Source organism: Lepisosteus platostomus, chromosome 10 (assembly GCF_059453375.1).
Source record: "Lepisosteus platostomus isolate fLepPlt1 chromosome 10, fLepPlt1.hap1, whole genome shotgun sequence".
In the NCBI taxonomy this organism is placed as follows: domain Eukaryota; kingdom Metazoa; phylum Chordata; class Actinopteri; order Semionotiformes; family Lepisosteidae; genus Lepisosteus; species Lepisosteus platostomus.
This window is the reverse complement of record NC_142620.1, coordinates 26,235,843-26,258,940: the sequence shown is the minus strand read 5'-3', so window position 1 is coordinate 26,258,940 and position 23,098 is coordinate 26,235,843. Positions and strand designations below refer to the sequence as shown.

The 23,098-nt window shown below is 36.7% G+C and overlaps 1 protein-coding gene across 1 annotated transcript; it reads right to left on the bottom strand.

Annotated features, from left to right (window-relative positions):
* Positions 1–487: 487 nt before the first annotated feature.
* On the bottom strand, positions 488–21,469 carry slc39a9 (solute carrier family 39 member 9). Its single transcript, XM_088648921.1, has 7 exons — positions 20,938–21,469; positions 14,985–15,093; positions 13,866–14,066; positions 11,744–11,812; positions 8,268–8,353; positions 6,518–6,652; positions 488–3,910 (listed from the first exon to the last, which is right to left on the bottom strand). Exons 1-7 carry the CDS (start codon positions 21,031–21,033, stop codon positions 3,680–3,682), a joined length of 927 nt encoding a protein of 308 aa, XP_088505047.1. The 5' UTR covers positions 21,034–21,469; the 3' UTR covers positions 488–3,679.
* Positions 21,470–23,098: the final 1,629 nt, after the last annotated feature.

Sequence of the window (23,098 nt, the reverse complement as noted above, 5' to 3'; positions counted from 1 at the left end):
ATCGGAACAAGTAAAGGTTAATCTTTTCCATGCTGAAAAGAGAAGAAAAGAAACACAATGTTTCGGCTGTGGAGCCTTCTTCGGGTGTCATTTTACATACTTCTCTTGAATCCAGTATACACTTTTTATGCAAGAGTTTGACAACATTGAGAAATATGATCCCTGCTGGGACAAACCATTTTGAAATTATTTCAACGTTCAAAAAAGTTATTCCCTAATTTGAAGAAATTGTTGGGTTTTTTTAAAAATAAAAACAAAAACTACTATTTATTAATGCAACTACTAATATCTAAGGATGTTGTTAACCATTAAAGAAATCTGTAGAACACTGTGCTGCAAGTGTGCTATACCAAATAAAAGATTGACTGATTCTACATCCACCGTCACATCAGACAACCAGATCAGTCCTGATTTTGCAACTACTGCTTTAAAGAAGCCATGGAAAAAATATAGCACAAGCTCAGATATTGTAAAAATAAGAGATCTGTAAATGATACATTTTAATTTTATTATTTTGAATTTTCTAAACATTACCGCTGTGTTCATATCTGCCATAAAAGTGTAGAATGTGCAGATTAACAACTGAACAAAGAATAGGACCCAAAAACCTCACACTGATGGCCACTGTGACACAAAAGGCATGAAACACAGCTGATTCCCATCTGTCAATCGAGGGGCAAATTCCAAGAGGTAACACCTTGATCAAAGTGTCCTTTAGGTTCAATTGTCAATACAATCTTTCTTTGCTTGTTTGGGTTTTTCTTGAAAGTTATAGACAAAATTCTGAACATGTTCCTTTAGACTGTTAAAAAGAGTTCAATTAAAACTAAAAAATTAAGGCCCCAATTTCTACCCTAAAAACCACTTTACAACAGCATAAAAGGCTTCAGTAAGTTAAAACACACTGTTAAAATTTACAGAGTGATTTAAAAAAAAAACTACCTGGTAAATACTTCAACATCTGTAGTCGGCTATACTATGCTTAAACACTGAAAGCAGTCATCAAAATGTTTCTTAAATTAAGGGTTCTAATCATGAAAGCATTTGGCAATCTAACAAGTAAAATACATGAACAGAAGTTTTTAACATGGACAAAATCAGCCATCAGAGCTATCAACAATGATTTGTAAAATTACACTGAAGAATTCCCCCAGCTCACATCTTTGCACCAGTTCCCAGCAGTTAGTAGATCGCAGAAGTGCCGTGGTGTCCCCTGACATAAGAGGGCCCCAACCCACAAGCAAAACAGCAATTCATTGTAGAAGGGCACTAAATACAAAATAGCAGAAGCAGCAACTTTAATTACATTTGCATCACCCCAAACCATCTGAGAACACCTTTAACCTTTAATCTGTTAATATGTCATTTATTCAGTGATGTCATCTTTGACTGTTTCACAGCCAGCTCTCACAATCACTGCTATATCTGCAATGGTACATGATTCACAATGTCTAACATCACCTCCCTGGATTCCATGAACACAAACCAGTTTCGGACTTCACTTTTTATCTGAGACCATAAAATGCTTCACTTAAATCCAGCATTTGTTTTATATCGAGTGATCTTGCAGTCATACCCAATGACAGCTAATATTTAATGAAAGACATCACTCTTCCCTAAACACAATTAATCCACAAATAATCACCTGCATTCACCTCTGCATTTATGGCTTTTACAACCATCCCTACTAATAGTGAACAGAATGTCTTGTATTTTTATTTACCCTGTTTTACAAAGAACATCAGGAAATCTGAACAATGCTTGAGGCTGCAGGTGTTTCATTTAGATCATTTCATCAAGGAGCTTTATCTTTATAAAATCTACCTAAAGAAAGTATATTAAGAAGGAATTTTTCATTTCTTTTTGCCTTGACTGAACACAAAACCAGAGAGCTGCAGTATCATCCAGCTAAATAAATGGTGTTACTCAGGACTGTCCAATCTTGTTCCTGGGAAGATGGTGTGTCTACAGGTTTTCATTGCAACTCAGGTTTTAATGAGCTAAATAGCTCATTTTTGGTATAACCTGACCAGTTAAGAACTTCTCCTAGCTATACAGGAGTTTTCACTTTTACATTTCTAAGTGATATAGAAAATGTGCGCAGACACACCAGCTCTCTACGAACAGAACTGGACAGCTCTGGTCTAAATTATTTGATTGATTACACCAGGAGTGGCAAACATTGGATCTGTATAGCCACAATCTAACAGTTTTTTAAGGTTTAACTAGCTTAAATCATCAATTTCTAAACACTTGGAACAATCTCATTTTGATCACTTGAGTAGGTGATCTGACCTATTAACTAGTTCAAACGTAATTTGATACATACAATATTTTTGAAAATACTAGCATCCTGTATCCTTCAAGAACCACAGCTGGGGACAAGATGTACTCCAGGTCTTTACAAAATGATGCTTTAAAGGTGACATATAAAACATGCGAGACTGCAGCTTTCCAATGACCAGGCCTTAGGTACCAGTATCAAGCAACATGTGTACCTTTTCAATTCACAAACACAACATACCAAAATTAATCAGGCTATGGAACTGAGACCTGAGGTTATACAAAAAGCTGCAATGTTCAATACTGAGTGTACCTAATGGTAGAAAAAAAATCTACCTTGCTCTTCCAACTCATGGGAAAAAAAAATGTTGCTTGTATCTTCCTCAGTGAAACAGAATGGCTGTGTTATAGTGACCAAGATGTTTGCCCCATTTTCACATTATTTTACCACTGTGAACAGATGCTGTTCAGAATGTACCACGCTGGACCACTCACATTCTCCCTGGGCACAAAACTTTAGAAATCATCTGAAGGTTCTGTGTGTAGGACCCTATAATTTTTAGTTTCTTTCAAGAGCTGCTGTCCCAGTGTCTAGCCCACTTAAAAGCAGCCGGCACACCAGGGGCTATGCTGCACTTGTCCATTAGTTCTATTAATCCTAATGTCAATTAGACTGTGTAACTGGGTATTTACTTAGTTATCATCAATGGCAGCGGTGGAACCAAAATCTACCAAAAAAAGCTGGAAGGCAAACCATTCATGGTTGTGTAAGACATGATATTATGTGTAAGATAAGTTATTTATTATGAAAGAGATAAAAGCAACTTCTCTCTAAACAGATTAAAAAATCCTGTGCTAAGAATCTGAGAATTATAATTTTATTGAAAATCAAGTTTGCTTTGTGAATCACGAGACTGAAAGATAGATGACAAACCTGAAATGCTTCTTCAGGAGTTGGTAAGGCAGAGGGCCATTTGCCTTTTCATATTTCATATATAAAATCTTAACTGTTAGCAAAACTTTAGTCTGAAATCTGAATGGACAATTCTTACACATGTCCCCTTGAATATATTCTCAAAAATTATTAAGTTTCTTCTCTAACACTTACCCACAACACTAAAAATAATAACTGGAAGTCCCTCCCAGACCCATTTATAGAACACTGTGCCCCACATTCCTGTTTCAAGCACAGGAGAGATTTTATCTTAACTTTTCCTCATAGTTGTTTGTTTGTTTGTTTGTTTGTTTGATTTACATTATCTACACAGTTTGAATGACTTCCTGCTGTTCAGGGCCTTTCAGACTGGTGTGACCAGGTTTTCACTGACCAAGAAAAGTCCAGTCCTGTCCCATTATCATTAATACCATGATTGACCAAGCAATACTCCCTTGAGGTTTAATGCTGGTGGCCTATGGACAGGACCAAAGGAATAAGACACCCCACCACCAGAGCGGCCACTTCAAGCTTGCTTAGTCCTTTCCCCGCAGTGCCGTTGGGAGCATGGCTGTGCCCTGTGCCGCCCACCTCAGGCAGGACGTGCACCGTTGCCACGTACAGAAAGGTCCCAGCTGAGAAAAGCATAGCCACACCTGTGGCGTTCACCTCCGACAGGGCTTCCTTACTGCTCTGAAAACAACATTGAAGAAAAACAGTGAGGACTGAGTGACCTCACATCCTGTCTCTGTTGTGTCCTGAGGTCATATTTAAAAACCGGCATTACCTCTTCCAAAGTTCGTGGTTTGTTTCACAATGTGAAACGAAGAGAAAATTAAAGTCTTATGCTGCTTTCCTTAAGTTTTAACTATTTTATCATTCCGTCAATTTTATAGTAAATTATTATCTAATGCAAATGTTGTAGTTTATTTCACACATTATTAGTTATTTCTTTATAAAATCACTTGGACTTGTCAAGTACAGTGCTGCATGAAAGTCTGTGAAGCCCTATTCAAGTTCTTGTAAATAAGTTACTGTTCTAGCCCCTTTTAGCCAATGTCCGCCTGGAATTTCGACCCCTTAAACATTATGTTATATCTCTGAAAAAATTCGACATTGTGTTAAGTGAAGACTGGACCTGGAATGAAATTTCTCGCATCTTAAATAAATTACAAAAATTATTTAATGCAATAACAATTAAAGCCATTGCAATTGTTATAAAAACCTTTAGACACTGCTAGAGAGCCTTTTTCTGTTATTAGGCATTGAAACAAAAACCTCAGAGTTGCCTTCTGGTGTGAAAAAAAGGACCAATGATAAGAAACGAATTGATTACACATTCTGAGTCAATGATTGAAAACTAGAAAGCAGGTGGAATGCAGCCTGAGGCTTCTAGAGGAAGTCTCACCCCGTAAGGGCTCTGAATGGCTGAAAATACAATGAATGACAGCGTTTTTTACCAATCAGATCACCTTATTTCAGGCAGTCCAGTTAATCTTTTTTAATCTAAAACTGATCTTTTTAGCTACAACAAAAAATGCCATGTTTGCAGAGAACCTAACACTGCCTACTACCAAAATAACCTTATCCCCAAGCATGGTGGTGGGAGTGTCATTGTTTGGGTCTGCGTTACTGCCCATGGACCAAGATGATGCACCATCATTGAGGGAGCTATGAATTCAGAGCCACACCAAAATATTATGGAGGAGAACATCAGGTGTTCTGTCCTTGAGTTGAAGTGGAGCTGGAATAAGTGGAATATAACAATGACCATTGACATTCCAGCAAAAAATAGCAAAGTAATAATAATAATAATAATAATAATAAATATTATGCTTTGGTATGACCAAGTCAATGTCTAGATCTCAACTCAATAGAAATGTTGTGGCAAGACCTAAAGCGGGCTGTTCATGCAAGACAGGCAATAAATCTGGAGAACTTGAATCGGTTTTGTAAGGAAGAATGGGCAAATATTCTTCAAAGCAGATGTGAGAGACTGATTGGTACCCGAAGGAAACATCTGGTTGCCATCATAGCTGCTAAAGAATGTGCCAATGCATATTGAATTAAAATGTTCTCTTACTTTTGCACAGACGAATCAGAGTTACTGTTAAATAAGCACTGTATTTATTGAGAAAACATATCTTTTTTTATGTTTTGTTATTTGAATTATCTTAATTTAATATTGGAGCTCAAATAGAATATTGTTTTAAGATTATTTGTCTAAGAAATCTGAAAGATGAAGGGTTCATATACTTTCAAGCAGCATTGTATGCATGACTTATTTCATGTCTCGTATGTTCAAATCTATCTCAAAATGGCCTGGTAAAAAAAAAGAAAAATGAATCTCACTAGATAGTACCTGGCCTTTAAAAGAGATACTTTAAAATTAAAAGGAGAAAAAGAATAGCCTGGAATTCCATCGGCAACAAATGGAATTTGTTATGTAAAAAGACTATAATTTTCTACATTGCATTTGATTCATCCATACGTATATTATTAACTAAAGTGCAGCTGTGATATAATGCAATTATTATCATCTAATCATTGAATATTAAAAATAATTTAAAAATAAATGTTTAATCACAAAGCATATCACAGCACTTAGAGTACATGTCACAGCCTGCGGGTCTCCTAGATGTATTTCAATTTCAACAGTAAGAATATTCAGTAAGATGACTCATTTCATAAAAACTTTAGACACTGTGTCATGAATATAGTCACCATAAACATCTGTGTCAATGCTAGATTCAATCAAAACAATGACAAGACATTACAGCCGAAAAGATGGGGAAATAAATGTGCATGGTAGTGTTTTTTATTTACAATTATGAAGTTTACTTGACAATATTCACAGTTCAGAAAATGTAGTCATTTACAGTACGTGTTAAAAATGTTTGACGTCAATGCATTGATGCATCTGGAAAACATAATAAGTTGCAGGGATTTTTACTATCTTGAACACAATCAAACCAAATTTTAAAAAGGGATCAAACTATCCTGTAAAAATGACAAGGTTTATCAACTTTAGGCTTCACTCTTCCTCAGTGAACATGACTCTGTAAATTGGTAGAGCAAAACCTGATCTACATTTCTTTGTGCCCTATGTGATGGAGCTGTCTGTGGTTTCTGAATGCTCTGTCAAATACATTTTAGACTGACAAAGATATTGACCTAATACAGCAGGACAACTGTCTCTAATTTTGATGCAGAAAGAAAAGGAATACAGCACACTTACATTTGCCCTGACTACAGGACAAGGAGAGTCAGACGCACACAGAGGCAGACGGGGATATATACCTTGCTAAGCCCCAGAAATGTAAGCATGGACAAAACCGGAGCTGCCAGAGCGAACACGAGCAGGTGTTTCCGAATGCGATTCCGCTCCAATCCAGCATGCATAAGGAATGACACCAGACCAAAGGCGGCCGGAGCCTGAAGGAAACACATTTGCATCTGTCAATTCTGGCTGCTTTACGGTGAGGAAGCACTTACAAGTAACTATACCAATTAGGCATGGGAATTCCGAGACACACCATGGGCAAATAATCACAGAAATGCATTAATGTGTTTTATTCTCACATCAGTACAGAAGGTTTTAAAAATACAACATCAAACAGACCATATGCAGTGGCTATCAAATATGTTCACTGCCTTGGTCCTGGTCACATTTTATTGCTACAATATTTTATTGCAACCATAATGGGAGTGATAAGTGATTATTCAAATAAGGCTCAACAAAGACAAAAATGTTAATGAAGTGATAAAATTTGGAAACTGAATTTTTGTAGCTAAAAACCTCAGTTTTGGCTAACACAGTGCCCTTTAATACGTGAACAAATTCAATATACATTTAGTGATGCGTGGTCAAGATTTTTGGCCTGAAAATCAAATGTGACATCTAGTCATGTAGACTTCAATTTTATTACCATTTTCCTGAAGGAAGTTCTTACTTATCAGCTATGACATGCTATGACATGACATAACTGAAGAGGTCTGCCCAACTGGTCAGATCAGTAAAATTAAAATCCTTGGTAGAAGATGACGTTTGGATTTTTATTGACAGGTGACATTATTCTAGGTGCAAATGGTATTACTATCACATCTGCTTTATGCCTGCAGATTTTCTTAAAGTTACTTCAGAAGCTTAAATGCTTTGCACACTCTCCTGCTCAAAATAATTTTCACTTTCCAGTCACTGCAAGTGACTGGTATGTAAATTACAGTATGTAAATACAGTAAATTATTTGGAAGAGTTCAAGCACCTTCCATTTTTCTAACAATGATTAGAACAGGGCAGGCACAGAACACACATTTTACAGCAGCAATAAGATTATTTACTTTAATGTTTCTCTAAATGCTTGACCCAAAGTTAGGAATGTGAGCAGTGCATGTTATGCACAATGCATCCAGGAAAACTGGTCCAAGACTCATTTCCAGCTTTTATTCATATATGAATCAAAGTCAGTGACAGAACAGCAAGTATGTATTTTAAAATGTTTTCTACCACTCAGATTTTAAAATCTGAATCTGACATTTAATATCCTCCAACATATAGAGTCAGTACTTTTGTTTACAACAAGCCCTATTCTAGAACATTCACTCTGCAGTTCATTCAGATTACTTCAAAGACTCATTCAAATACTTTTGGAAAGTGTACTTTATGGTTACAATCAGACATGAGTCTGATTAAGACATGACCTAATTCTTTGCTAAATCACTGATTTTTGTGTTGCTTACAAAACTGTTCACAAACTTTTCAGTTCTGAATGACTATACACAAGAAGTCTTTCTTTAGATATTTATCCAAATGCAGAGCACCGGGGTTATAATTCATAACTGTCTTCATACTATCTGACAACAGGTGTGAAGCTCCAATGCTTTTCATACTATGTTGTGCATTCAAAGTAGCTTAAATCAGCACCTGAATTACCAACACTTGCTGAAGCCACTGAGGTAATAAACTTTTCACAACAGTCTGGAAAATCCCTGAACACCCACAAGAAAGGTGCTGAAGAGTGACTAAGACCTCTACTAACTTGCAACCTACCTTGTGCAACATAATGGCAACGAAGACTATAAGCTGAACACTGGTCTGAGAAGTAGAGGCAGCAGCTCCCAATGCAACTCCATCAGCTGGAGAAAAGAAACAGAACAAGATCTGAGTTTTGCTCCATAAGGAGAGAAAAAAAATAGAGTAGCACCTTGATATACTAGCAAATACACTAACATGTGATTAAACAGAGTTGCAGCCACCCCCAATAGTATGCATACCTACTACATATAATTAAAAGTAAGAAATACTGGCTGGCAAACTACAAATGACATGATAACTACTGAGCACGGAGTATAAATACTTATTTCTACAACTACATAGACTACTAAAGAATTGCATAAATAAGTGTTTATTTAATCTCAATTTGATTCAGTGGATGTCTTAGAAAAACAAGAACTGGAAAAGAGATCTGCCAAATAAGCACAAAGTGACATTACTTATCAGGCTAAATAAGTCAGTGGTCACCACTTTTGGATATTAATGCTGGAAGAAAGAACACAGTGCTGGAAGTCCACTAAAAGTCAGATCACACTGGGAACAAACCATTGATGCTCATCTGGTAACAAGAGTGTGAAAACTGCCTGGACCTTATTTATAGTACCCCGGCACAGACGGGTATCTGGCTACATTCTGACATCTTGGGTTTAGCCTTGCTCATTATCAGGCACGAAGGTCAAGAAAGAAATAAGACTTGCATTTTGTCCAAGACAGTTGCCACAGCAATGTACTATATTGTGCATTTTTGTAATATCACTATAATGTTCTTTGGAATTTAATGGGAATTTTGGCCTTTATTACAACACACTTTGTTCACTGCTTTGCACATATACTTGAATACTTTTGTTTTCAAAACAAGGTCCGATATTACTGAAGACAGTGGTGATTGTGACCTCTAGCTACAGCAGACGGCAGGCTATGGCAGACATAGCAGTGTGTAGTGTCAGTGTTAAATAACAGCAGCTGTAACATTCACTCCATTCTGGCTGTCCTGTTCACAGTAACCACAGCATCTACTGGTTCTGCTGAGTAGTATACTAGCAGTATGTGTGTTCTTAAGACTAAGCTATATGGCATAATCTATAAAGAAATGTAACTGTTCTTACACTTCTTATTGTTGTAAAATACAAAATATGTTTTTCATCATTATGTATTCACAGAACAAATGGAAACATAACATTGCATGGTAAAACCTAACACAACATATAGTAGATTACTACTTTTCTTAGGAAGAGTTATTTTTACATTTTAGGCTATATTATATATCTGACAGCAATGTTACCACCTTCTAGTCTGATCTAAACAAAGCTTGTCACATAAGGTAAGGTCCTTCAAATGAGATGGCAAACCTAGGTTCTGACTACTTGGACAATAAAGATCTTATGATGTTGTTCATAAAAGAGGGACATGTTTATCCCAGTGTTCTGAGGACATTTGGGGTTGTACAGACTGGTCTATCTAAATATTCCCTAATTCAAGTAGTGAATCTCCTTATTAGTTCTTTATCTGTACTGATATACGGTAAAGTAGATCCCCACCTTTGTGAGTATTGCACTTTACCTCACACGTACACTGCTCTGGAGTCCTTTGGGATGAAAGTGTTGTAGAAATATTTCATTTTAACGATTACCTCTGGTAATCAATGATGTGGCTGTGGGTGGGGTGGAGTCCTTTTTGTGAATTTAGATCTCTAATACCATTAAATGGGACATGAATATCACCAGTATGACAAGGAAAACACAGCAGAAAATGTACTTTTTGCACCAACTGAAAATCTTTGATGTTTGTTAACCAATCCAAATACAGTTTTACAGAGCCATCTTTGGAGAGGGACATAGGCTGTCATCTATCCTCCATTAATGATTTGTAAAATTCCAAAGCAAGGAAGTAAGCAGGAAAGATTGCTGATCACCCCTCCTACCCAGGCTATTACCTGTTTTAAAAACTTAACTAGAGAAGAAACTGCTGGTCTGTTAAAACCAGAACCCCCCTTATTTAAAGATTACTTAAGTCTATCTTTTTGCTTAAGTAGAATTCCTAATTATACTGTATGTGCACTGCCTTAATAATGACTATTGTCTTGCTTGTGAATGGTATATGTAAAAGCAGAGGGGATATTTGCCGAGATGTGGGGGATCCCTGATAAAAAATATTTAAAAAGTTTAACTTTGTATACTTGGGTAATTAAACTGTGTGTTCATTATTGTCAATGAGTAGCCTAGAAACACACTATATAAAATCACATAAAGACAAGAGGAGAGACAAGGGGAACCAGGGAGGAGAGTGGCGAGAAAGAAGGTAAGACAATAAGAAGAGGACAAGAGGACAGGAGAGAAGAGTTAAGAGGAGTTGGAACTTGAAGCTTGCTCCAGGCTAGAGCCCCTACTCCATGATCATGCAAATAAAACCTGACTGGAGCTAAGTATCTGAACCTTGCTAGAGAGAACTTGCTATTCTGTCCGGGGATTTTATGGGTGATTAGGATGTTAAGCCTCTGAAACGCCATGTTTCCATGTTTGTACATTCTATAAATATGGTAACTTGTGTGTTGTATGTTTAGGTGTGTATATCTTGTGTTTATCTTGTCACTGTTAATAAACATTTTTTTAACCAAGTGTGCCTGGATTATTTCTCTTTTCACCAAAGCTGTGCCAGAGAATAAAGAATTTATGTGCCTCTGTACCAACCACTCTCTGGAGAAATCACTTACAAGTTACAAATATTTAGTTTACTTATTGACTAAACCGCTCGGTCAATTCCCAAATTTTCAACATTTCATAACCCCCCCATTTGTAACAGAATTAATATTTAATTATATAATAATATTTTATAATATATAAACTGTATATTTTTTGTGACGTATGTGTATGAAGAGGGCTGAAGAGCTCTTTGTCTTCGTAAAAACGCACGGTTTCCACCTCATTAGTTACTTGGCCCTTATCTAGCCACCTATTTTAGTCACAGGGTTTTGAACAACAGTTCAGGGAAATTAGTGGCATCTGGGCTCTCCCAAAAAAAATCACAAGCATCCTATGATATTTCTGGGATAGTAGTGGGCCATTGGGATACCATATAGGGATATCACAATGAATATGATATATCTACATTGCATCATATAGCTGCTCTGTGTGTTATGATCCACTTGTGTGTGCAAGAGTGTAAAAAATACTTAAACACAAACTTAACTGGATTAAGAGCCTCAAACGTTGCTGCTCTGCTGAAGCACTGCCCACACTGCCAGTGCAGACTGACCATACAGACTACAACATGCTTGTAACAGAAGCAGCAGGTGGATATCAAATGCATAAAAAGATACTTCAAAACTGCTCCTAGCATAGATTAACCTTTAATAATAGTTTAAGATGTCAGTTTTATGCTTCCTGGGTGGTTGGAGATAGACATATGTCAATATAAAGAGCTCTGTTTGTTGGAGCTCTGCAACCATTAACATGCTTATGTTCATTTCATTCTACCTGCTGCATGCACTACAAGCCCCAAAGTGGTTGTGATCTTAGAATTTGTCACTCTCCCAGCCTCTGGATCTGAAAGACAGGCAACACACAAGAAATTTCAGTAATCAAATAAAACTCAAATATATTAAAAAACAAATGACAAACAGTATTACACCCCTATTATGTGGAAAATTAAGGGAGGATCTAAATGTATCTTTAAATAAAAGACACTCATGGAGCGCTGGAGAAGCACAAGTACATTTTTTGCAAACTGATGCCTGGAATGGCAGGATCATTCAGACAAGGCAGTTGATTTCTGGTCAGTGTGGTTAGTTTTCATCTTAGCAGCAGATAACTGAACATTGAATGTTTAATTGAACCTGAAGCAGGAGACTGGTGAAATAAACACAGATCAGATGGAACAAACAAAAACATGGAAAAGCAGGAAAAATCCAATGAAATATTCTGGGCAAAAGATTCTACAACTGTAGTCTTTCACCAGTTAAAGAAAGGAGTGAAAACAGCTTGGGCAGGAGGTGTGCTTAGGGTGGTAGGTTAAATTGATTTTTCTTGCTTTTCCATGTTTTTTTTTTGTTCCATCTGATCTGTGTTTATTTTACCAGTCTCCTGCTTCAGGTTCAATCATCTTTGCCTACCACCCCAAGAACACAGCTTGCCCAAGTGGTTTTCACTGCTTTCTTTAGCAGGAGGAGAGCTGGTCAACCAGCAATACCAGATGACTGTGGTCTCACAATACAGCCAAGATCACAATTATAAGGCAAAATAAAGCCAGGAATCCAGATCATAGGCTAGGGTTGTTCTAGAGAGCAGTGTGGTGCTATAACCGACGTAGTATGCTTCTGCTTAAAGTACCAGTATAGGACAAACTGCATACAGTCACCATTATGGCTGTGTAATTAGAAAGTTACATCCATCTTTGCCTCTAGACATGTAAAATGTATTTTTGAGTTTTTCACTTTTGTCTTGTGTACAAGATTCTGCTATTAGGATGCATATAGCAGTGTAAATAAGACCATTCAGCTCTTCTGGAATCTGCTGTACTGAGGCATTGACCAAGCTTTCATCACTGACTTTTCAATTTTCAGTACCAACTATAAACGTTTCCAATATAATTCACTAAGAATTTACTTCTGTTACTATGATGAGCTTCAGCTGCAGAATCTTAGATTATTATTTTAAGAAAAGAAAAATGTGTAATTTTGAAATTGTTAGCTCATATTCTTGTCAATTCACGTCTACGAATGTTTCAGTTTTGGTGTGATACTGTGAAAAAATAAAAAACACAGTAAACCACAAGAGTTATTAACTGCCACTAAGCCACATCACAGGTGTATAAGCTCCTAAGCTAATTAAAAACTTTTTTTCCCCACCCATGGCAACATTCTCACATTACAAACCTTTTCCCACTGAATGTTCAAACCCCAGACCCTTTGAAGATCCACCATATACGTTTGCACTCATTTCTGAACTGTTCCTTCAATTTTTAAAGCTAGAATCCAGGTAAAAAGAGATTTAGGATTAAAAGAGTTTTCCATGCATTGTGCAGGATATTAATGTAGAATAAACAACCTGAAGAAAGCAGGTAACGTTAAGTAATAATTCAAGAAACAAAAAGACAGATCTCACTAGCAGTTCATTACTTAGCTCAATGAAGCCAGTTAACATCTGATGAAAGGTATTAATTTCTTCTGCTGCCCTGGGGGACTGAATTGGTGGAATATGACCTGCAAATTCTGATAATCAATCAGGGAATGCAAGCAGGAATTTATATCATAATACTCATATCACAAAGGAACATCCAGGTAATCCTCCAAAAAGCTTTTAATGAAGCAACATACTCCTTCAGATAAATAATTTTAAGGAAACAGAATTAACATTTAAAGTGTTAGTGCTTAGCTGAAGTGATGGCAAGGATTTATAACCATTTTGCATTTTATATTCACACACCTGTATTTGCATATTTATTCAAAATAAGCTAACAAGCTAGAATAACTAGCACCTACCTTAAGTGAAAGCTGGAATGGAATGTGTCACAATGAAATACAGTACTGAGAAGTGAATTCTGCGTTCACCTGACCCAGTCCCAGCTTCCCAGGTTTTGGAGTACTTTCATCAGCCTTACCCTCTGTGGCATGCACATGGGTGCTGCCGATTTGGTCCACCAGCAACATGAAGACAAAGCCCAGCACCAGCGAGACACCAATGTAGGCATGGAGCTGCTCATGGCTGTGTAGTTGTTCACCCAGCTCTGCAACCACCGACCCCTCTCCAGACTTCACCACCTTTTCCACATTCTGTGCATCATGCTCCCTGTGGTGCTTCCCTATAACAACACGCAACAGCACAGCGTCAGTACTGCACAGTCTCAGTGTCAACAGCCCCGTTTGTTCATACTGCTTCCTGTCTGCTGTTGGTACCACAGTCCCACAAGACACAGAGTGCCCTGTTGATGTCAGAGAAAATTGTAATGCTTTCAGGTGTGAATCATATGGTGTGTTTACACCTACATTCCCAAACTGTTACATACAGATTTGGATGCATTCTGTACTGGAACAGCGCATTGCATTTTCTTGAAACAGCAGGCTGTGAGCAGTGTGTGCAAAATGTAAACTAAAGATACTGTTGTATGTATACTGTGTATGTTGACATCATGGGGTCCAATAAACAATAATTATGCATGAAGAAATACATGAATGAAGAGAGGGGGTCTGCAACTGTCAGGAAAACCACTGACCCCTCTCCAGTCTTCACCACCTTTTCCATACTCAGACTTCAGTCTTCACCACCTATACTTCAACAGCACACGAGCAGTACAATAATGTAGGAAACCGGGACTGTGTACACGCACTCTTCAAAAATAAATTAAGATTTTCAACTTCATGAACTGGTACAAACTGTCAAAAGTGCAGTGTTTCAATTTTAAAAACTAAAAGCATCTGTGGCTTCCGATTTACAGACATGAAACATTTTATCCTGAGAAGGTGAAAATTACATGATATACCTACTGAAGCCAACAGTATCTTTTTTGGTGAATAAAGAATAACTGTGTAACTTTGAAAGTACATAATATCTGACCTTATCTTATACCTACATTGAATACCTTAGAGTCAGCTGTACTGTAGACACATGGCAGAACAGAACACACTTTTCACTGCACTGTTTTCCCTGGAAACCTGTTTTTCTATGTCTCTACTCTTCAGTTTCCTCAAAGAGATGAAGATCCCATTTCAAGATCTCTTACCATCCAAGACTTCCTCGTACAGCGCATGCACACCCTCTGGAATGATCACCGCCAGTGCAGTGCCACACAGCAGCCCTGCTCCCAGCACTGTTATTAGCTTCAGCTTCTCCTGCAGGGAGAGGGGACCATCAGCATGAAGACTACCATTTAAAAGTTTTCCATGATTTCACAATGTTATTTATGCACTTACCTTACTTACTATAGCTGTGGCTACAAGTTTAACTTTGCTTTTCAACAAAAAATGAAAATAACACAGTCATAATACTGATTTATATTAGTATACCATGTTTGATTTGGTCCAGTTCAAAACATAGCAAAGCACATGATAGCATGTTAAAACCAGAGTAATAAGAAACATACAAAAGTACGACGATAAATTCAGCACGTCAAACTGTTATTAGGCTGTTGCTGCATCCCAGAGAAAGCTATTGTTATAGTCATGCCAGTTGTACACATATGTTCTAGCATGTCTGAGGGGTTACCATGCTAGAACACATACATACACTGTAGCCTCCCACTCAGGAAGGCTTTTAGTTTGCAGACTGACTGTTATGACCCCAAGTGTCTAGGGGTAAAGGGGTGTAACTTTAGGATGGTTTTGGATGCAGGTGGGTTTCTGGTGAGAGACTTAGGAAGCAACAAGTTTGGTGCAAAAGGATTTATTTAAAAGTGAATAAGTGACTTTAAAATAAGTGACTTGTACGTAATAGGACACAATAACACACAGGGAAAGGGAACTAGAGCGGTGCGAAAGAAAAGAAAAGAAAAGAAACAAAACGGAGCTGGCTAATAAAGTGAGGGAAAGCTGATCTATCTACCAAAACAAAACCCGAAACACTTGGTCTTCGGCATCTTCTAACACCCTGGCTAAACCTTCACTAGCTACCCCAAACCATACAAGACAAAAGGCACTCACATGTCCTAAACCAGTGTTACTAATACAAAGATCAACTACGTGTGTAGAATGTACCCGACGACCTTAACTAACCCTAAACACAAATATTCACACAAATACACAAGTGAACGACGAATACAAATAAGGGAAAACAAATGTAGACAAGGAATCGGGACCAAAAAGCACAGAGGCTGATATGACACGCTTGGGCAAGGTAATGGCCAAATAAAGGATAAACAAAAACAAATGAAAGAACGAGGAGACGAACACAAACCAACAATGCCGAAGCTATACAGAAACACTCATGAAGCGAAACAAACAAAAACAGAGAGACGAAGCCAAAGCAAAATGAAAGCGAAACAAAGCCAAGCTGAGCAGAAAAAGTCAAGAGAAAGGCTCCTTCATTCTTAAAAAAGTTAAATACCGAAGAAGCTGTGTTCTGATTGGTCGAGAGCTGCCTGATGATGACATATTACAGCAAGCTAGATGAATTAATGAACCAATGGGGAGGGAGAACAACCATAGTCAATAAGTGTGGAACATAGCAACAAAAACACACATGGACCACACACTGGAACATAACACTGATCAATAAGTTAGGAATTTTGATCAGATTTGGCTCCGTGAACTATTTACTCTGCTAAATAACTAACATATCTAGCTTCTGTACAAGTTTCTCAAGTATGCACTGAAATTATCACAACACATGGTTGAAAATAACATTCCACAATAGTTTGTAATAACATGCAAAAGCACATAGTGCCCACTACAAACATCACTATGTACTTAGGTTACTTTAAGCTACACTACCATACAGAATCAGATCACTATTTTGGACAAACTAAGGGAATCTTATTCCAGACTCACATAACCTCACTGACCAAATCATAGAAACCACACAATAATGTGCCTGGCTTTCATAAGAAGCAACAACTCCCATATCACACACTTAATGTGGCATGTACACCTTAAGGTTTTAAAATTTAGATTCAACCGTTATCAGAAGTCCAGGTTCGTTGCATCCTGGGCCTATTCCAAAGATATAATGCTGAAGGCTGTACGCCACCAAATGTGATTGCCACTCAGTGTTTGAAATACTTGCCTTTTACAATTCTCCTATTTCCAGCAAGATGACTTTCAGTTGGGATTAAGATAAGTACTAGCGCCTATTCCACTGTTTGCAGCAGTTTCAAAGCTGGTTGAGACAGGGCCCGCTCATAAATATATAGGAAAACAAGGCAGTTACCTAGAGCACCAAGTTAAATGGGGCACCAATTTTGACGGGAAAAATAGTTAAAAAAAATCTATTCAGAATAAATTTAAAGGTTTAAAAATCACAAATAAAATAATGAACACTTAATTGTTTTAATAGTTGTGTTTAAAGAAGGAATAGGAATTATAATTCACTGTGTTATCACTGCACTCCACAAGGGTACACCACTATTGTTTTTTACACTGCTGTCTGTGTTATTGCCATAGAGTGGTGATATTGCAAATCAGCATCTTTCAGATTTCTATATCCAGAATGTGGGTATCTTTAGGCATTTTTAAACCTTAGCAATATTAGGATGTATAATTATGACCTCTTCTTTCTTATAACTGGCTTAGATGTAAGAAATATAAAAGACGCTAAAAGACTCTTATGTCACTTAATTGTCTGAATGCATTTTACAATATTATATCTATTTAAGACATCATAAAATAAAATATTAGTAAAAGTTTAGCTATTTACCTAGCTGTGGGTGACGTGTGAGAGAGAGGATGAAAAGAAATCTTCCACTCTGGTTAATTAAAATTAATTAATTAACATTTAACTTACATGAAGACATCATAAAAAGATACAGGAGAGAGAAAAGTTAGAGAAAAGAGAAGAGGAGAATTAACACAAGGAAGCTGAAGCAGTAGGTGAGTTGACCTTGTTCTGATCTTGGATTTGGTCATGTTTTTAATATAGGCACATTGACTTCCTTTCACATTTGGACATCTAAGATTATAGGAAGGGAGATTAGCACTAGGTTGGATTCTGTTAATTTAGGACACTGGGGTGTTTCTCTTGTTGGCCTGTTTAAGCATTGAATAGGATTTCAGGTTACAGGGTTAGCATTCTGGGTTCCTGGGTCTTTAGAACTTAGGATTCTAAAACACCTTGCTTTGTAAACACAGTAACTTTTATGTTGTATGATGTGCAATGTGTTATTGTTATTGTAAATAACCACTCATTTATTACTCTTTTACTAGAACTGTGCCAGAGACATAATCTTCAAATTATCCCATCTCAGATATAACTGTGACATTCAGGATTTAATTATGTATTATTAAATAATTATTAAAATAATAATCTTAATTATTTTATTTCTCTGTCATAAAGGGATCTATTTCACCCTAATTTGTAACTTTGCAAAACTGCAGACAGAAAAAAAATATTGGTTTCTATGTATACCTTAGCTGCACATTAATGATTCTTCAACTCCCTAATGCTCCTTCCTAATGAAGATGTAGGGATTAATTATTAATTTTAACAAAATATTGATCCATGGCAGAAAAAGGAAAAAGAAAACCCTCAGGAGCTGAGTATCGTAAAACAAAAGCTGAGAAGGAAAAGGACCAAACAAAACAGGATTCTTTCTGAAATATCTTCCCCTTAACCCAAGTGAAGATGGAAGCAGTTCACAATATAAAGATTAAGGAATTATACTTGGAGAGAGGCTTGGTTTACATCTGCACAGAAGCAGTTTGGAACAAAATGAAGAATCATTTCTTCAAGATAGTGACACCTCACATCTTCAACTGTTTTGAAAACTGAAGATCATGGATTTTACTTATAGATCAAGGTATTTAACCCCATCAAACTGATATGGAAGTAAAAAATATATATATATATTCACCTTCAGAGACACATGCAAGAATTGAAGTAAATGAAGTAAATGTAGAAGGAAGAAAAGCTTAAGGAAGCTACAAACAAGTCACAAATAAACAAGAAGCCAGAAAGAGGTTCATATGAAAGAGGTACAGAAGAATTGTAATGTTATTAAAATGAGAAAGAATTTGCAGTAAAATTGAAAAAAGGAAAAATATGGATGAAAAATTCAAACATTAGACTTTAATTGCTTCAATGAGTGTTCTTGATGGTCAAAACGTATTATTCCTCTGCACTGATACTGCTAGAAGCTATTTGTAGGCAAGCTGTGTCTTTAACCTAGTCCAGCATGTTTATGTATTTTCTTCAGGCTCAACACATGGCTGGAAGACTGTAACTCATCATGCGAGTTCCCTAACTGTGAAACCACTAAGTGAGACAAGATGGGAGAGATGCATTGATGGTTTGAAGCCTCTTCTCTATGAACTAGAAAATGTTTATGATGCCCCAATTGAAATTTCTGATGATCCTACCTATACTTTTTTCAGCAAAAGAAAAGTGTTTTCTTATGAAGAACTAGACACACCCATTCAGAACCTAAAACAGAGTTTCAAAGTGAATTTCTACTTCACAGTCCTTGATATTGCTATTCATTCAGTTGACAAAGGATTTAAACATATGCAGCAGCTGGAGTCACTATCTGGCTCTTTTCATGATATCGAAAGCTTGTGGAATAAAACAGCAAAACAGATAAGGGAATGCTGCATAAAAAGTCAGAACTGACTCCTGGAAATTCAAAAGACACTAATGCTGCTGGTCTGTGTAGTAAGCTACAGGCTTTTTCAAGAAGATGTCCACTCCTGAAGATGTACTGAGGCTTATTTGTAAAATTAAACTCTTAAGTTTTACAGACATTTCTATAGCTCTACATGTTCCTTTAACTTAGCCAGTTTCCATAGATAACTGAGTTGGGATTCCCAGTTAGGAAAGATGATGGGTCTCTTGTGTGGTCTACAAGCCAATCATGCATTGTCCTCCAATATTATATTTAATTCAGATTTTCAAACGTTTTGCCAAGGAGTATATGAGCTGCTCTATTCAAACCTATTTTATCATATCTCTTGTGGGGGGTACTATTAAAATTGTAAATATAAATACTGTCACCCTCAATTCCTAACATTACAACTCACTGATTTACTAAGGTTAATAGTTTTTTATTCTGCTTGTCTAACAGTGATCTCTTCTAAGGCCATTGAAAATGGCTTTATCCCTAAAAAAACATTACAATTCTTAAGATAAAAGCTACTCGTTCCTGCTAGCAATATTTGGAGTTATAGATAAATATTGATGCTGCGTCTTATCTAAAATGGCACTTGGAAGAATTCATTAGTGTTTAATAAATTTAGAAATATAGCAAATATGTGCCGTACAACAATATGCAGTGGACTTAATAAAGACGTGTGCAACTTGTAATTGGATGTCAAAAAGCGCCGTAACTACGGAAGCCCTACGCGTAAGTACGTTTCATATGTAGGTGTAGAAGGGTCGGTATTGTTTTTAATTGCAGGCATGTTTTTCCCCACATACTGTGCTACAATGGATTATACGTATAATATGCATATCAGGTATCCATTTACAATACCGTATGTAAAGACCAAACAAAAATGCAAGTTAATCTTTACACTCTGACTAAGAATTCGGAGACCTAGCCTATAATTAATCTACCAGTGTCTATTTAAACGGAAAATCCCATATTAATCATTGAAAAGATTTTATTCGATTACCAACTACTGTTCTGACGTTTATTCAACATGGCTTTAAAGCCATGTGGATGCCGCACATTGGTGGTGGCAGAGGGGAGTCCCCATTACCTGTAAAGCGTTTTTACTGCAGTGTCCAGAAAAGTGTAAGCAATTATTACTATTAGTATTATTATTATAAAGCAGATCTGACGTAGCAATTGCACTATGTCAAAGGCTACTGAAGTCAGAATTTAAGACAAGATGGTATGGACGTAGATAAAACTTGTATACTATATATTGTACAAGAAAACGTCAATTCTTAATGTGTTTTGAAGAAGCAAAGAAATAAAAATGACAATTTGACTTCCACTCACATGCACTTCGGAGAGATGACGTAATAAGTAGTTAAACATAATCGAACAAACTTCCTACAACATATTAATGGCAAAATAAACTTACCTCTGAAAAGTTGACGGCTAAAGGAATGGTACCAGCTACATAGCAGCCCACCAGCATCGCCAGCGAAAGAAGACTAATTGAGCTAAAATCATCCATTCTCCGTAGCGTTCGAAAAGTCAAATGCACTTGCAGCTCGCTAGAACTCGATAATGTAGTCAGACCTATACATGAGCTAAAAACACAACCACCACGGGAAATCCAAACGGGGTCAAATGTGAAATGTTTATGAAAAGAAATTACAAAATGCAATTTAAAACGACATTTTTACAATCGGTTCCTCGTGTATCCTTTTTACTAAATGCCGAATATTAATTTAACATATATATTCTGTCAAAATCGAGCGACTTGCTTTGTCTTTACCAGTGGATAAGTTAAATAAAAACACGCATATACGGAGTTATAATTAAATTACATTAAAGTTTTTCTGAGAGTAAGATCACTGACAATAATTGCAAATTTTCTGGCTCTCATTATCCGTCCAGGTAGACAACAGCTACCATGGTCCAGGGTGGCATAATCAAAAGCTTCCTGTTTAAACACCTCCTCTTCCGGATAACCCCGTTACTATGGCAATGGGCATGCGTAATAATATACTGTATTTACAACGTCTGCTCATAAATTAAATTTGGCTTAGCATTTAATGTTGCTTTCATTTTTTTTAGATTTGCTGAGATTTGTTTTAAAGTTACTTATTTGAATTTTTATTATAATAGCTGACCTCAACACAAAAGTATATCTTAAAAGGGCTTGAGAAGTGACTTCGTTGAATGTTATAGGTAAAGGTTTATTCCATTCTGAAAGGAAAAGAAGATTGACACAACGTTTCGGCTGAAAAGAAGGTTCCACAGAAGAAACGTTGTGTCCTATTTTCTTTCCTTTCAGTATGGAATAAACCTTTACCTGGTTCTTGGCAGCGTTCGCATGCTAATGCATACACTACCTATTCGTACTTCGTTGAATGGTGTCAAGTACGTTATTAGAATTTTAGGCCTTGTCTAAAATGCCGCACGTCTGTGACTTAGCGCAAGTACGCGAGCCTTCGATGGCTCACCGATATAAAAACGGTAATAAGACACCCTCGCGTGATGTCATTCAGCTCTCGGACTAATTTGCTTCTGTTGCTGATGGTTCTTTTTAAGCGGTCAGGTGCACTTCTGAAGGGAATTTTTAAGTAATTTTTCATTCTCCGCTCGCGGTTTAATGAAATTGAATGTCATCTCATCTGTCGGTTTACAAAAGTGGTGATATATCGTGTCCATTCATGTTGAGCAGGCCCGACACAAAACGGGTGAAATAAACTAAAGAAAACTTGGTAATAGTACCACTGTGTTTATTAAAATCTTTGTACTACTAAAAACATTTCATGTCGTCTGTCCTATGTCAAAAATGACAGTAAGAGAAACATAACGAGATAAGTCACGTTCATTCAAGATAAACTAAATACGGTAAACTTGACAATACCTCAAAACTTTGTAATGTTAAATACTTAGTCTTTCCGTGTACAAAATACACTGTAGGTAAACGATTATTCATCTGTCAAAATACGGTGACGAAACAAAAGCTTTATTTCAAAACTGCGTATCTACAATACATACAGTCTAAATCTAAAGTAGCCCAATGATATTTTTACATCAAATATTGAGTTTAAACTGTAAAGAAAATCAATTTTACTAACATGAATATTTTATTCTCCATAGCAACTCCTCTCCGCTTTGATAGGTTAGAACATGAAACACCATTTCGAGAGGAACTGAGGGTAATTCCCGTCAGAGAAGTCCGCTCCGATGCAGACTTCAGAGAACAGACAAATTAGAAATCGGACACCCTTAGCGCTTGAAGACTTAAGCATATTTGAAGGGCATAAAACCTCAAGTGTGCATGTTGGGACCCGGCCGTACGCTGTTTTTCTCACCTTTCAAACTCAGTTAAGACTCTCACAGGTATCTTTATCATATCCTTTATTTAAGTCAAATTTACAACAAACTTGAAGAGTCGCTTGTTAATACACAATGATATTTTAGTAGTTTAATCTGAGTGAAATACTTTTCTTAAAAGTACAATGGATTTGACCTGACCCTCGGTGCTAAAATGCAAATGATTAATTGCTTTTCCACACTACAGAGTAATATAGTGCATAACTTCTATGGGTTAGGAATGTACC